Consider the following 17,277-nt stretch of genomic DNA (forward strand, 5'->3'; position numbering starts at 1 on the left):
ACTGGAAAACCAAGTATTAGTTCACAGCCCTGCTTCTCATTAGGAGACAAGCATGACCTGTCCAGTGGGAGCCTCCCAGGCCCTGCTGGGAGAGGTTTCTGGGCCACCCACGTCCGCTCACACAACAGTGCACAGCCACAAACACCGACTGACTGCCTGCAGCTCAGGATCTCTGTAGAATCTAATGATCTAATTCCTGAAGTTTGTTACCATACATATATTAAATGTAGTCTCACCAGTTCTATAATGCAGCTCAAAACATATTTGATTTTCTAACTCAAAGTTACACTTGTGAGACTATCATATACCATTTATGACAGTATTATTACTACATTTTCTACCCTTTCCACAGCACTCATTTCCCTGCAAATAATACATTGACTGAAGGAAGAGCATGCATGCATACACATTCCTAATGCTGAAATTTAATCATATCTAAATGCTTTCTCTTAAAGAGTTCAATTAACTAAAGGAAGGAATAGACAAAAAAATCCAATGTACACATAAGCTAATGATATATACCATGAACACATACCCTAAGGCTTGCTTCAAACCTGCCACTAAGTGTTCTCATTATCTGGGAGTGCAGAATGAACAACCCCACTGAATTCATCATGGGCTCCAGTCTTCCCAACAATAAATGCATCCAGGATACAGGCTTGGGTTATAGCCTATCTCTGCCAATGAGGAAACCTCCATGGCATCATGAAACTAGTCTTTCTTGTGTATCCCTGAAAATCAGAGCACTTAAGGAAGATGCTAGTGGAGTAGCAAGAAGTGTACCTAACCTCGAACAACAGCTATGATGCAAATGTCTTTATTTCAAGAATCTCTGGTTAAAATCCAACCACAGACTGAAACAGCCTTAACTTTTTCGTTGCATCTGGTAACTTACACATTTAACTGGTGTGTGAATCAATCAATTGCTGCTGGGTATGTTTAAAAAGAGGACTTTGCCAGCACAGACAAAGGCTACATGAATGAACGGGTCTTTTCCTTCATGTGTTTCTCTGATTCTATTAAGCAAATGAGTAAGAACTTATAGTGATATTACAAATTGAAAACTGAACTATCAACAGTATTAAATATAGTTTTATGTCCTGCTCCTGTTTCTTAGTTATCCTGCCAACTTTTGTGCCTATGCAATCATCATTTTCAGTTCTTTGAAATTGTTTCTTTTAGTCTGTCACTGTAGGAAAAATTCACACAAACAGGAACAAACTGACTGCCAACCCAGGAGAAACAGTGAAAGTGAAAAATATGAAGTACTGTCAAACCTATTATGCAAACAACCTGGAAAAACAGAAAAATACTTTTCCCTTTTATTTAGAATTATTCTCCAAAAAACATAGTGCAAACTTTTTTCATTAGAAGTGTGATATTTCAACACTCTTCAGTTTAAAACACTACCTGTTTCACTTGCTGCCCTACAAACTGTAAGTTCTTTTTCAAAATAATTCCACCCATTCAGGAAAGCCATGACAAAAACTCACTCTCATGAATGTAATTTATACGTAATATACCAAAGTTTCCCTTGAGCTACAGGTTCTTCCATCCGACTATCACAAATTTGCCCACTTCCTACTGGCACGATGCACCAAATTCGCTATCATTTCTGAAATAAGGGAAACCAGCCAGAGTTAATGACCACTCTCAGGATATGTCCTTTTTTGCTTCTCAAGACTTCCTTGGCAGCATTGATTTGTGCAGATGGTACAAGTTTCTTCACTCCTGTGTGCCATAATGCTATATCTGATCAAAAGCAAGGTTACCACCCTGGGCAGGCCATGGAGACAAGGTGCAGCTGGGGAAATGCCACCTCCTCGGTGAGCAGGCCCTGTGAGAACGATGCGCTCACTGCCTCCAGCGCAGCACTGCAACCTCCATCCCACTTTACGAGGCCACAGGCTAAGCACAGCTGGTGGCCAGACCGCAGGCGTTTGCCAAGAGCTGCGTTTGGCACATGGGCTTATAGGACAGAGGGGCTGCAGTGGTTTGTGGCACAAATGTGGAGGAATATGCACTTGTACATAATGTGCCAGAGCAGAGAACCCAAGCCAGAGTCTCAAAATTAGATGGGACCATGATGGCCGGCATGTAGGCAGCACTGCTGGGAACAGGTTTTGAAAGATACATTTGCTACAGGAACATATGGAGAGTTTTAGATTGGATATTAGGAAAAATTTCTTCACTGAAAGGGTTGTCAAGCATTGGAACAGGCTGCCCAGGGAAGCAGTTGAGTCACAATCCCTGGAGGTATTTAACAGCCATGTAGATGTAGTGCTTAGGGACATGGTTTAATGGTGGACTTGGCAGTGCTAGGTTAACGGTTGGACTTGATGATCTTAAAGGTCTTTTCCAGCTTAAACAATTATATGATTCTATAAACATACTCATCCTAAACTGAAAATGTAAATACATGGGTGCTGTATCACAGGCAGAGGTCCCCTGGCTGGCACAACCGTTACCAGCAAACTGAGCACAGGACCTTGCCACAGCATCTTCAGTCTTGGCCACATTTTTTTTACCCTGATGTTTACCTCACTGTTCTGCTCCTTTGCCTCGTGACTGGTTCATAATTCAATTTCCTTTAGTTAAGGAAGTGAAGGCAAAACATGCTCTGAATTCTGACCTGTATTATCATTATTCTGTTGTAAAATTAATCAGCAAATCAATGAAGATTGACATAGTACCATTCCCATATTCAAAACCACCCTGGTCATAATAGCAGTAGCTGCAGCCCTACAATACCAAACATGTGATGTCACTTTCCAGGCAAGGAGGACTGGCAGAGTACTGAAGTTTCCCCTGCTGTCTACTTTGTCTTACAAGAAATTGCTTTACCTCCTTTTACATCTTCTGAGACAATACACAGTGATCTTCAGTTTCCAATTAAGTGAAGGGCTGAAGACCTGTACAGCTGCATACGCTTATTTTCACAGTCTCTGAGATGAGCAGCATATATTTGCATTTGCAGTATGACGGTATGTGTCAACAGAACATTTTGGTTAACTCTTCATTGTTCTTACTGTTTCTTGCAGGTTTTGAGGTATTGATGGGTGTTAGGAAGGTACTGGTAAAATGTACATAAAAGTAGGGCACAACAAACCTTTGCAGCAGCTTTTGAAATATCTATTTTCCTTGCTGCTCAAGTTGTCTGTTCTTCTAGATTCTGTAAATACAGGACTCAAATTCTGGCTTAATGCATATCTACTGATCCTCAGCTACATTTGGGTTTCCTGGCATCAAAATTGTTTATTCACGAACTTAAAAACTGTCTCAACTGTAAACAGTATGGAGCAGGAACATGGCTCTTCCAACATGTTTATACAGCACATAGCAGGGTCCAAACTGTAATCACAGACTTGGTATTACTGTAATATAAATACTGCTTTAATGTCTAAAGTCATCAAACGAAGCTAGAAATGAAGTTATTTCTCAATTGCTGAGCAGCAGTAGTTAAACTGACCTAATTCTCATACCTCTAGGACTATGCAAGTGGCGTATGCCAGAGCAGAATAAGCTTTTGTGTCTGTAATACTTGGATCTTCTCTTTGCTAAAACTTTGCTACTGAGAATCACTCCTGCACAAAAAGTATGAGAGAGAAAGAGGGAGAGAGGGAGAGGGAGGGAGGCAGGCAGGCAGGCAGGAAGGAAAAGGGCATTTGCTGGCAACCCACTTTCCTGGCATTACCCAGATAAGCATACCTGTAGCTGCTTCATCTGATGCAGCTGCAGCCGCAGATCCGACACATTGCGTTTCATACCATGCAGACTGACTTGCATTGATGGGGCTCCAACAGGGTAGTGCATGACAGCTGACTCCAAAGTTCCCAATGCATTCTTGCCCCCAGATAGACTAGCAGCACCTGCAATAAGCAGCAGCACAGGTTGAGCTCACCAGTAAAGAAGGTGCAAACATGAATCCTCTGCCCACTGAATCCACATGTATTTCACACAGATGGACAAGAAAAGAAAATTACAGCTGCCAATGCTCAGTATTAACAGGGGACTGGCACCTTCTTATCCAGTATATTTTGAGGGAAGACGTACAATAACAGAGTGTATCTGTGCTGGAACCTCAGCCATATCTGAGCACTGCATTACCACAAGACTGCTTCCTACCACATGTAGTAGAGACAGGATAATAAGTTATAACTGCAGATTACACAAAACAGAAGCAAATCAAATCGGTGCTGAAAGTAGCTTCAGGATTCTCCTCCCAGGAGCCATCCAAGACCAAGTTGATGTAAATTCACAGGACTCCTGAACTGCGTATTTGTTGATTAATTATCACTGGAGAGAGATTCAAACTGCCAAGTGTGGGGAAAAGGTTCCTATGGAGAATCTTGCCTTGCTGCTTGAAGTACAATTGCATTACTTCTATCAGCTGCCTCCAATAGCTAAAGCATGAAAATAGGAGAAGAGAAATGAAATGATGGTGTGGCAGAGAACTGCTCTCCAGCCATGTGGCATCGACCCACTCCCCTTTAGTCTGTCATTTATTCAGGACTGCATTTACAAGGGAATACAGCATAACACAAGGAAGTGAGCTGAGCCATACTCTGAGAATAACTGTCAGTGTCCTCATAAGACTTTCTTCATTAAATAATGCTGTTTCTCTACACAGCATCCACGTCAAGCTTGTACTTTTCAGTCTCAACTACCTGGCAAGAAGCTTTATTTACAGGGCACTAGCAAATTCCAGCTCATCAGCTAACAGTTGTTATAGCTACTTCTGGCAATTTGTGCTTACACACCCATATTCTTCAAATTTTCTTTCTAATGTGTCCCTTCCCCTCCCCACCGCCAACAGGCAAAATGACAGACTGTCAGTAGGACACACTTCATTTTCTAAGTCCAGCACTATGTAGCCCTGCATACTCTTCTGATCACAGTACCAGATCCACCTTGTCCCTCAGGCTCAGATGGCTCAGCCGGCTGCTGCTCCCTGAACTATTGCATTATGTCATTCCACACTTCATTTTCTTCCTTCTCTATGAATAAAAAAATCTGAGGAAACCAAAAATAACTCATCAATGGATCTGCACAGGGACTTTGGTCATCATTTGTTCCCACAAGCACACATTCTATCAAGTTAAAAGAAACCAAGCAGAAACTAGTGTTGCGAGCCTTGCTTTGCCTATTGAAGGCAAATTTTCAGTGCACCAAAGGGCATTACACGTTATTCTGGCTAGAATGATTATGAACCCAAGAGTGGTAAGTTTTATCCCCACCTTCTCATCCCTGATAGTCTTTTCAACTAGTAAAGTCTCCAAATGTGCCTGAGTGAGAACAGCTTAGCATAACAACAAATTGTTATTCTTTTGCCAACAGGTGTGTATATCTCAAACGTAGCCTTTGCAAAATTCATCAGGGCAAAGCATTTTTAAAGGATGGAAATTATGCCAGACTATTCTTCTTTAAAAATAGGCTAAAAGGTTTCTGAAGAATTACATTTCTTGCTTTACTTATGTTTGCAATTCCTATCAGTAAAAGTACAGGGCCCTCTGGCTGCACCCATGCTATATATGGTGTGCCATGCCATAGGCTACGGAGACATGCTCAGACAAAAAGCTGTTCTAGCCCGGTGCTGGCCATTGTAATGCTCTATCTTACCTAAATGTGCTCCAGCTAGATCTGCTCAGTGCTTCAACAACAGCACTTTTCACTTCTGAGCAAGCTGCTGCACATTTTTGCTATACTCCAGTTTGATTCAATGTTCTCTTGACTTTCAAAGAGCTGCTTAACAGAAAGCAATGCTCAAGAAATAAACAGTCCTTGTTCACTGCCATTCTGTACTCATTCCATGCTTCAGTCTAGTATACGTTAATACTCACCTGTCTATACGTACACTGCAGTTCTTCCTACAGTCAAGCATCTATTTCCCTCCCACATGTGCTATTTGTTGCATTTTTTTTAAAGAAAAGGGTATTTAGTTCATAAACCCTACAGACAGAAACTACCAGAGAGTCTGAAAAATGTGGGTAAGACTCCAAGAGTTCTGATCCCTAGCCACAAATCTGAACTATTTTTGAAAGCACATCTACCTTTCTGCTATGCTTTGCCTTAAGCAAAAGCTCCAAAACCTCAGCCCCCGGCCCTGTGATGATGCAGCCAAGGCATGAATCCCCACCAGTCTCTCCCCCTCCATGCTGGACCCCAATCAATTCACATATTTTCTCAGGAAGGGGTGCCTGCTTTCCTTTTAGTGTAGATGGACTGTGATATGCTTCTGTAACAATAAATGTCTCTGACTCCCCACAAAGCAGCTCTCCTCTTCTGCTGCCTTGGCCACCTCTTCTCACCGTTAGGTACCCTCAGCTGCCATGGCGTCCCTGCTGCGGAGTGTGCTCAGAGCCTGTGAAGCATGATGTGGGACTTTGGAGGGTGTGAAACACCACAGGCGCCAAGTGAGCATGGGAGCGCAGTAAGGATCACCAACTGATTTCTCAGAGATTTTCATCTAAAAGGAATAACAGGGCAGCTGAATGAGGGGCTGCTTCATCTAGGGAGTACAGCTCGCTTTTGGAAATAGTCCCAGGCTGCAGCTTTGCAATTAGATGTACAGCCAGATGGATTGAAGGGAAAGAAACAGTGTTGGCTCTCAGCTTTTTAAATAAACCCTTGCTGGAGCTAGGTAAGGGGGCCTGAATGCAAAAACCCTCCAGAATTCCCTAATACTCTGGACAAAAAACAAATGTTAGCTTTTTTTACAAAGGCTAATGAAACTAGGCTGCTATTTTTAAAGTACAAAGAGAACTGATGTGCAGAAAGGGGAAAGGTTTGCTATTTGCCCAGACTCAGGAAAGTAAGGAACACAACTTCCACTCTCTGACACTTGACCTTTGCTATGGTTGCAAAGACACTGTTCTCCTTCTGTTTTCTAGATTTTATTTTTCTTTCTAAAATGCTAAGATTTTTTTCTGAAGCAGGCTAGGAAAAAAGGCCATCAGAAAACACCCAGCAATGTTTCTTCACAAATTACTCATATCCTTATTAAAGAGCCACACATTTTCAAGCATCATTTGGGGAGACACGTGACAGTTACTTAGTTCTCTTTCCATCCAGTTAGAATCCACTAAAGAAATAGGCAAATACAATGTTACGGTTGCAATTCCATCATTAACAAGCTGTTATGGCCAGGCACTAAAACACCCTTAAAAGAGTAGAATATTCTATATATATTAGTGTGCAACTTCACCTCATTGATCCCAAATGAATTCAGGATCATGTTTTACCTGCAAATGCTGACAGAGTTCAAAGTCTGGCATTATCTATATTTGAATCTGAGGTAAGCAAGCAGATGTGGCCAATGTTTTAATTCACAGATCATCACAGCAAGAGTCACGCATGTGAAAAAGGCACACAGATACGCAGAGATGACAAGACAGTTCACAAAGTGTGAGGAATCAAATCTGAGTGCTACATGTGTAATACTTCTCCCTGCTGCCATCTCCCTCTTTTGGTTTGCACTGGTGGTGTTAGTGCAGGAAGACGTACTCCTTATTCCCTTTTCAGGAAATACTGAAATGTCCTTCTTCCTCTTCCAATAAGGCAGCAACCAGCAAAGAACTATTGCTTTTTTTGGTGATCTGTGATACAACTGATCTCAATTTAATCAATAAATTCAGGATTTAATCTATCAATCTCACCACTTAATGAACAAAATATGACAGAAAAGGTGAGCATTTCTCAGCATATTTGTTAGCAATCTCAAGGATACTCTTCCTAGTATGGTTTGTTTCTAAAGTGACATGTTGTTCCTAAGCAAAGAGCCCCCGATGTCATTCACTTTTGACGAACTGAAGAAGGTTATAAGGATTCAGTCATGGGATTTCTCCTAATATTAGTAGAAGAGACACAGCCAGTCTGTGGAAGGTTATTGCTCTTTGAACCCATGAAAGAACTGATCCTAAACCAATAAAACATAAGAAATGTAGACAAGCATGACCGTTACAGGCTCATTTTCCCAGTGAAAAAACATTTTTGTTTAGGCTCTTTAATATTTGAGGCTAAAGAATCCACTACAGACTGTCAAAGCAAAAACATGTTAAATACAACAATGTGGATTATGTGAAACATTAGAGTATTCACAATCAAGCTATATAGAGTTATCTAGGATTTAGAAAATTTGGGTTCTTTCCCTTCCCAAGTGAGCTAGTTCTCTATTTTTTGCATGAAAGTCTCCTATCATTGGAACACATACTATAAAATACAATGTTGGTTCAACATTGATGAGCCAATTTTATCCTGCACAGATGTTTTATTGTTCAGGATGGGAAGCAATTCAAGTTTCTGCTTACCAGTGCTCTAGAAAGGACTGCTCAATCAACATTTTATACCACTTTTTCTTTAAAATAGATTTTGAAATTGCTAAAACTGGTATCTTAGTGCACAGTTGTCAAGTGGAATTGTATACTAAGAGAGTCAACTTTCTAAATGGCTATACTTAATAAGGATTGGGGTGAATTGAAGAACAAAACAGCGGTCAGCAAAAGTGTTTCTAGACGCTGCTGGCACATTTAAAACCAAGCGTATTTAGACATAGTAGAAACATTTGGTAGCATATTCTGGCAGATTGCTTAATTTTCAAGTAAGCAGGGAAGGCATTGACTTATTAGACTCTGTCACATGCAATTTCAAAAGCAGTTGCAAAAGCAAAATATTCTATTATACAGGAATATTCTGTTATACAGGACTATTCTATTATACAGCAGTCTTCAATAATAGCTGATGTGAGTTAAAATATTGTAGTATATTGGGGTGAGTATCACACCTTGTTTCTCTTACCAGCTACAGTTTAATTTTGTGTCTGAGTCATGCTGGAAGGACAGGATTTAGGGGTGCAGATGCTGGAGTTACAACTATACTTTACAGCACTGATAGAGATCCTTGCAGACAGCTGGCTGCATGACTGGCCCCACTGCTCTATCCCCATCTTCCCAGTGATCAGAAAGGCATCTATTGCACAACCTGGATGCTGGTATCCTTACTCACATGCTGGATATGGGCATCACCATGTGACAAAGTCAATGTTTCTGTCAGTACGTGACAGATGCTGATCTGGTCTTTTGACAGTAAATTACACACACACACCCCTCTGCCCCACCATGCTTGGACATGCAGTTGTTACACGTAATTTTGCCATTTCAGGGACAGGCCTTCTGTCATATGACAAGGTGAGGAGTCTTTGAGAACAACAGTGCCAGGAAACGGCTGCTGGTCAGATGAACCACGCTATTCTGGTGGGCTGGGCATGACTCCCACACCAAGGAATCCCTAGCTGTGCTTTGTGTAGGGCTGTTTCCCCAATGAATATTATTTCATTTCTTATTTCATTGAGAGCACATTCACACACACACACAAATCACTGAATAATTTAGGTTGAAAGGGCCTCTGGAGGTCATCTGGTGCAAACTCTCACTCAAAGCAAGGCCCACTTAGATCAGGATCTCCAACTCAGTGCTCCCTGCAAAGTACTTCTCTGAATTAGTACAAACACAGGGAAAGCAGAAAGGCTGAACAGCAATACAATACAAAGAGGAAAAAAGGCAACGTGTGTGCAGATTTTGGTGGTTTCATAAGTACTTTGTATGAGACAAGGCCAGTGGAAGAGGGAAATACCATAAATTCTCAGTGTATAATGACATTGAAATAAGGAAATGCCTAAGAGCATTTTGAGGCTGTTTTGAAAAATGATAGACTTTTCAGTAAGTTGTCTGAAACTGATAAATTACAACTTATTTCTTCACAGCCTGATGTATCGCTCTCCCCATCCTGGGCCAGCAGGAAGGGAAGAGTTGGAAGGGGACCAGAGAGTGGCTTGGGAGCAAAGCTCCAGCACCAGAACTTCAGCTCGCTTGCTCTTGCATATGCTTGATAATTTCCAGGTCTGGTTTGGTTTCTGTCGGTTAGAAGGACGTACTGCAATTCCAGATAAACAGGAATCCTGAACGTGAACTAACAGCTCCAACAGAAAGGCTAGTTAAAAGCATAGTAGATTTGCTAATAAATGTGTGTGGTTTACTACCTGCCGGAACACAGACCTCCCTGTGGGAACAGCATTACCAGGAAGCAGGGAACTGCCTTTATTTGCATTCAGTGCATGACAAAGGGTGAAGAGGAGGCATATAAACACAAGCACACCCTGCAGACATCTCCAGCAGCAGCCCATACACAAAGAGCTCCAATCACATGGAGATTTTCTCTCACAACAGCCTTAACTCCATCTTTTAAACACTTAACAGCTCTCCAAGTGGGAAGCTAAAATAAGACCAGTTCTTATTGGCTTCATAACTGATGCTTGCTCAAAACAGTTTAGCTGCATGCTAATAATTAATAACAGAACAATATGGCTTAATTAGGGAAAGTGCTATTTTGCTGACTACTAAATTCTTTAGTGCCACTTCAGGATATGGTTTAGTGGGCTTGGTGGTGTTGGGTTGATGGTTGGACTTGACGATCTTAAATGTCTTTTCCAACCTTAATGATTCTGGGATTCTGTGATTACATCCATAGCTTCCTACTGACAGAAGAACCTTAGAGAAAAGTTCAGGTGACCAGAATAGGAATGAAATATTTAGCCTTCTACAGCAATTCGGATACATCTGGGGTTAGTGACAGATATATACTACAGGCGGGATGAGTCACTGGAAAATTCACCATATGCAGAGACTCTGTATCTCATTTAAACCATCCAGCACAGGTGTGAAATTCATTCCAAAGACCACCTCAACCTATCAGAAATTCCTCTCTTTAACAAAGATGTGAGCAACTCTCATATCCTGAACTTGAACTTCAGTTCTGACAGTACAGCTATGGGAATTTAAGGAAATTTGACATTTCCATAAGTTGGGATGGTAGTAATGTTGGAGCTATTCATACACATGAATAATTTGTACATTAAAAGTGAATTATCTTACCTGCAGTGTCAATGCTGCTCTTGCTGGACACAACTTTCAACATCATCTTCTCACTAAGTAATAAAAAGAAAAAATCATAATTTTAACTTACTAACAACAAAATCGTAGTGAAGTTTATAATCAGCAACTTAAATGGCCTTGTCTAGCATATATATTTTTTTAATTTAAATCACCAGTAGTTTGTCAGTTGTTTTTTTTTTTAAATCAGCTTTTAATACAAGTTAAGCAAGGAATGGAGTTTAAGCAGTAGCAAAGTACAGAGATGTAGCTACATTAATTCTTTTTAACACAAAGAAGAGTAATGCAGTTAATCTCCATCTATCATTTGGCATATTCTTCCTCTCTGCCTAGCATTCTCATGGGGATGATAAAGATATTTTAAAATGATTGAGCATTCAGTGTTTTTTTACTATTACATTCAAATATTATTATTTTTGTTGATTGATGACTAAAATCATTACAGAGAAACAGATTTAATGAATTCTTTTTTTACCTAGAAGCATCTTTGCTATTACTTGTATTTGGCCCTTTAAAAAGCGCAGACTGAACAAGACCAGTTAAACTGGCAATCTGTTTCTCCATGGCTTGTATCCTCTCTCTGTAAGACAAGAGAACCGTTTGTTAAAGCCAGATATATTTGCTTTCAGACTTGTTTTTCTAGGTGAATGATTACCACAGGATTGGAAAGACACTACAGAGTTTGTGCAAAGGCCCATGGGTACCAGTTTGCATATACCTTGTTGCAGCAGCTTACCGGATCTCGGTTTGGACAGCTTTTGCATGGTAACAGACAATAAAAAAGATATCTGCTTGGTTAAAAAAGAACAAACCAAACAACCACCCAGATAATAAACTTCTAATGATCTCATGAGACAGGCACCTAAAACAATCCGTTAATGGCTCTTGGAACCAGTGAAAATATTTTTTCTCAGCATTACATATATTTTTTGTCTTTCACTTACACTGGGCCAGTAGTTTTTCCTGTGTATAAGGTTTCAGGATTAAAGACTTTACACTTCTTGTTGTTACTATTTTTACTTTCCCCAAACTCAGGAATTTTGTCTGCAAAGCATTTAATCTGCCCAAGCTGACTACTTCCCAGCCCAAATCCTTTGCACCTGACATCGCAACTGTCCACTTTGGAAAGCACAGCAATGTGACAGACCAGGCTCAGGACACCAAAAGCAGACTGTACAGCAACATTAACGTAAAACAGATTCGATTTTATGCACATATCCTTAGAAATTCCTAAAAAGCAGAAGAAAAGAGATGAAGAAGAACTGTAGTAAGTATGGTCAGTGTTTTCCATAGGTGCCCAAGGCCACTAAACAACACTGACTTTTTTGGGATAAGAAGGTTAACATTTGTGCATGTATTAGTCAGGTACCAGGTGACTTCCTCAGAGGGGTCCAGAACAGCCCTTTGCTCACACAGGTGTCTACTTTCACATGCCTATATGTCAATGACACATCACAACACAGACACACATCAATAGGGACAGGACCTTCTGAAAATGCATCCCTATACGCCAGCAGTTAAGTGACTGGGGACACACACAAAAGCAAATCCTAACAGTGGGCTGTGATTTTTGGAAGATGACTGGGAACAAAACTTCTCAAAAAGCAAGTGACTAAGACCAGCAGTGATGACTGATGAAAGAAGATGGGACAGACACATGCAGCCCCAGACTCGGCCTGCTGCAGGGGCCATCCAGCCACCCTCAGCTCCGGTTGCCATTTGGTGGCCAAAGCAATAATGCCAATAAATAAGGGCCACAGAAACTCAAATGTAGGTACCAATACCAGGCAAAAGCAAGCTGACATGATACAAAGCAAGTAACCAGCCCAGCTTGTAGCCAGCCAGATTATCCAGACTAATTATTTCATTCACATTCAGGGAATGAAATGAGGTTTGCTGGGATAGCACGCAGATACCATAGCCAGGAGCAACTCCAATACACCCAGACATTGAGAAAACAGGGTAGCAAAACAAGTAATGAGATGCTAACAGACACAAGGAGGGAAGAAGAGACATGGAGACATCTCCAGCCGGCAGACATGTTCTTACTGCAATTTAATAGAGCGTGTGCGTCTTACTTTTCTGTCTTCATGTTGAAAGGTATTTTGAATGGTGATGAGAAGACTAGTGAATCTGACCTAATTCATTTCAAACCAAAAAATATGTTACAGAATTTTCACTATTGTAAGTTTTAAAATAAGAAACTGGTTCAGGCTACAGTAACCTTTGGAACAAAAACAAGTACTAAAAGCCTGGGATAAATATATTCTAACAAACTTTAATGCAGCATTTTTGACACTTAATAATGAAAACATTTTTTTTCCCAGATAATCATCATAAACCCTTCCTGGAACTAAACTCAATTGAAAGTCTATCTGTTTTACCAATTCATAAATATGATGTTTTTTCCACCCCACATTCGATAATCTGGAAACAATTTTCTGCTTCAAAAGAGATTATGGCAACACAAAGCTGATCTTGTCCTTTGCCATGAAATCTAGGAAAATATGTTGTTAAAAAGGAGAGGGATGTTCCAGAGATAGGAGATGATGAAAAACGAATGAAATACTGGAATCATTTGCACAGAGCACATTATTTTTCATATGGTAAAAGCATTAAGAATGTGAAGAATCTACATGTGCTCTGGAGTTACTCCATTAAAGACAAGGCAGGATTTTTCCTGTAACCGTTTCATTGCAATACCCAGACTCGTTATGGCCATCAGCACCAAACATTTCAAAAACAGGTGTCTGAAAGGAGGCGCCTGTTAGGCATTAAATAAAACGACCTGATTTTCGGAGACCTGGCGGTCTGACTGATGGTGGTGGGAGGCAGCGTGCTCCAGCGCGGGCAGGGAGGGTTGCGGCCAGCCCAGTGGCAGGGCCATGCCCTGGGCTGACGTGGCTGGAGGGCTTGTGGCCCAGTCTTGCTGCCTGCTGCATGGCCCCAGAGGAGCAGGGAGAGGCTCTGCAGCCACCCCATGCCCTCCAGCTTCCCTGTGAAGGGCTGGAACAACCTCGGTGCCAGAGGGAGAAAATGAATGCTTTCCTCAGCCTCTGCCAGGCCGGAGTCTATCAATCAAGGATGCCGGCAGTGTCGTGACAGTTGTACATTTTTGGTTTGCAAGACTGTATTCTCTACCTCTCGCAGTGCTCCCTGCAGTGGAGAGGGAAGGTGGGGGGAACAGCCTGCCCTGCCATCCCTTCCTGCACCAGGCAGCCCGAGGTCGCTTGGGTTGGGCAGGCCGAGGTCCCCACAGCACGGGGCAGGCTGGCACTCTGGTGACGTGGGGCAGACCAGGGTCCCCAGGGCACAGGACAGGCCGGCACTCTGGTGACAAGGGGCAGGCCAGGGCCCCCAGGTATGGGGCAGGCCGTAGAGGGGGGACTGCACTAGGAGAGAGGGGCAGGCAGAACAAAATGCAGTGGTGCCTCTTTGCCAGCGGTGGTAGCACAAGAAGGACAAACCCCGTCTCTGTTCCCAGATTAATTTCCCAGATAAATCTGCATCTCTCCACCACCCAGGAAGAGCAGGGAGGGTCCCTTCTACAGCAGTTGGGAAAGAAATGGCTATTTTATCAGCCTGAGCACGGAAGGGCATTGTTTCGCATTGTTTTCCTGTGAATGCTGGGAGAGTCAGAGGTGGTAGCACAGTGGGGGAGGAAAGGAGGGAGCAAGGTCAGAAGTGACTCCCAGCTCCAGCCGGCCTCTCAGTCAGACTTGGCTTTGGCTTCTCACAGACCTTGGCCAGCAAAGCAGGCACAAGCCGCTCGCCAGCCCTGCTCCCCCGGCAGCCTGATACCAGCCAGCCCCAGGTACATCTGGGCACTCGGGCCCTGCCTCAGCATCTCGCTCCCCACATTCAGCAGAAGCAAAACCAGCCCTTGCTTCTCCAGGATCTGTGTACTGAGACATCAGATTTCATCACCAGATTTCCTCCTCACAGTCTCACAGAGGTTTCATGTCATTCCCTCTACTGCAACTAACTGGAAGTAATCCCAAGCAGGCTACAGCGTGTTGCTGAATTGGTGCCCACTTCTCACTGTGATGCTATTTAAGTGTGACTTGCATGTTCCTTCCCTTTCCTGGGGACATCTTTAATATTCATTCATCGCTGAGAAGTTACTTCACACAGACACAAACTAGAAGTGGGCTGTGTAACTGTTCCTGCCCAATCCCAGGCTGTGCAGTGCATCATCCATAACAGACATACTCAAATACCATCCGACACCATGAACTAATTGGCACACTATCCTGGAGAAAGATTTTCAGTGACTTCATATTTTATAGTTAAACCCTGAGTGAAGTCTGTATAGTAATCAAAAGGAGGATCAGAGACAGGGAAAAATACATTTCTTTCTATATTACCCGATGAGAGAAACATGTCGTTAGAAACTTTCTCATCTCACTGGGAAAAAATAGGAAACAGGAGTAGGTTGTCTTTCCCAATGGCTTTCCTAGAAGCACGTGAAAGTGGCACAGTCAGACTTTACCCCAAAGTCCCCTCAAAACATCAGAGGGAATATCCTGGAAGAGTGTGAAGCAAAGAGCAGCAGAACTCTTCTGTACTTTTCTCCCAAGGGAAACATACACACAGGTGAATATTTCAATCTTCTAAAAATAAAGTTAAATTCAAACTTTCTACAGCTTGATGCTAAAGGGAAAAGGGAAGCTCTGAAGTACTGCCAGCTGTGATACTATTTGACAACTCTTATCCAAGAGCCTGCATCTCATCTTCCTATGCACAGTTCCCTCAACAGAAGGAAGCCGAAGCACAGTTTACCTTTCCTCCATGCTCTGTTGGTCACCTGCGTTCATCTTTTTCTGCCTGGTTATTCAACATCTTTCAGAAATTAAGATGCAATTTTGGCCCTGTGGAAAGTGTCTGAGAGGGTATATCTGCTAAGTCCACCCTTCTTACACAATTCTCAGTGCATTGCTGATGAAGTCTCCCACTGTCCACAGCTTTACAGAGCATAACCATTTTTTTCCTAATGCACAGCAAGTCCATCCACACTTTAACATATCAAACAATAAAGTGGTTTTGTGATGGGAACAATATCCAATAACCTACATGTGGTCATTACACTTTAGCCTTGAACTGCAAGCCACAAATCATGAATGTGATCACATTTTTTGCTCAATTCCACCATCATCTTTTCTCACTAATGTGGCATAAAAAGAAGAGGACAAAAGTTGTGTTCAGGCAGAAGAGAACCACAGTACACTCCTGAAATGCTTTTGGAGGAAAAACTTTGTATAGGTCTATCTTGGTATTCTAAAGATTGTATTTTAGTGAGTAGCAGCATTTATTATATACTTATTCAGCACTATCAAATAACCTAGAATTTTGCAACACAACGTGTGTTTTAAATGCAAAGAATGTAATTTAAATGGCATTTAATTTAATGCACTTTTGGGTAAACAGCTTCTTTTCCAGTTTATCAACATTTAAACATTTGCTTTGCCTGTAGTAACTTCCAGAACTGTCCACCATAACTACATGAATGGGCCATCCAAAAATATGATAGCAAATCACTGTTTAAACAACTTATACTCACTCACAAAAATTTCCTCATTCTTCCTGTAAACCTCAGATTTAAGGGATGATGACCCCCTGAAGATGAACTAATGCACCCTGCTACAACTTCTAAAGTTTTCGTGCATATGAATACTAGCATATTTTATTTTTTTAAATCTCCATGAACTTGTTTCTTCTCACTATTGTAAAAGAGCTTTATATGGAATGCTCCTGGTAAATTAATTACTGTGAGAATTTATTCCATGCTTTATACCACAGAAGTAGCTACCTTGAAAATACCCGAGGTAAAACAGATACAAGAAAGAATTACATGAAGCAATTAAATCCCCCTCAGCTCTAGCTTAAATAACAGGCTTGATGAAACTGACTTCCGCAATGCAAAACTAAATGGGAAACTCCTAAAGAAGAGATCTGAAATACCGGTTTTCATCTTTTGTAGACCCAAGTCTGCTGCAGTTAACATTCCAAAGGTAATGAACCCATTTTCTTCAACAAAACCAGAATATGGTCAATGAGAGGTCTGATCTGCTATAAGTACCCAACATATTCTGATAAAGCACATGCATATCCTACTTCAGCCCTGGACTGGAAAAATTGAAGGAGAATTAACAGGGGAAGAGAGATTCAGTTTAACTTCTGGCATTGTCACTATCCATTTTAATCTTTTCTCTGACTTACACTTAAACTATGCATTGTCCTGAGGTTGTGACAGTGCTACTTTAAGGTAATTTCCACATAGAGATGGCAGAAGAGGTGTTTTCTCTGTTCTCAGCACAGTCCACTAGGGACTGAA

General features: G+C 41.6%; 1 protein-coding gene across 3 annotated transcripts in view; it reads right to left on the reverse strand.

The window, feature by feature from the left end:
• Positions 1 to 17,277, reverse strand: part of KIAA1217 (KIAA1217 ortholog) — a 100,314-nt gene that overhangs the window by 31,893 nt on the left and 51,144 nt on the right. For 2 of the 3 annotated variants that reach the window (XM_010288282.1, XM_010288275.1), the window contains exons 2-3: positions 10,926 to 10,978; positions 3,709 to 3,869 (exon numbers count right to left, since the gene is read on the reverse strand). In XM_010288282.1, coding sequence (XP_010286584.1) covers positions 3,709 to 3,869; positions 10,926 to 10,978 — 214 coding nt within the window. Of the gene's footprint in view, positions 1 to 3,708; positions 3,870 to 10,925; positions 10,979 to 11,418; positions 11,524 to 17,277 lie in introns of all 3 variants that reach the window. The other variant, XM_010288268.1, reaches the window with a different exon arrangement.

This window comes from Phaethon lepturus, unplaced genomic scaffold (assembly GCF_000687285.1).
Source record: "Phaethon lepturus isolate BGI_N335 unplaced genomic scaffold, ASM68728v1 scaffold17760, whole genome shotgun sequence".
Taxonomy (NCBI): domain Eukaryota; kingdom Metazoa; phylum Chordata; class Aves; order Phaethontiformes; family Phaethontidae; genus Phaethon; species Phaethon lepturus.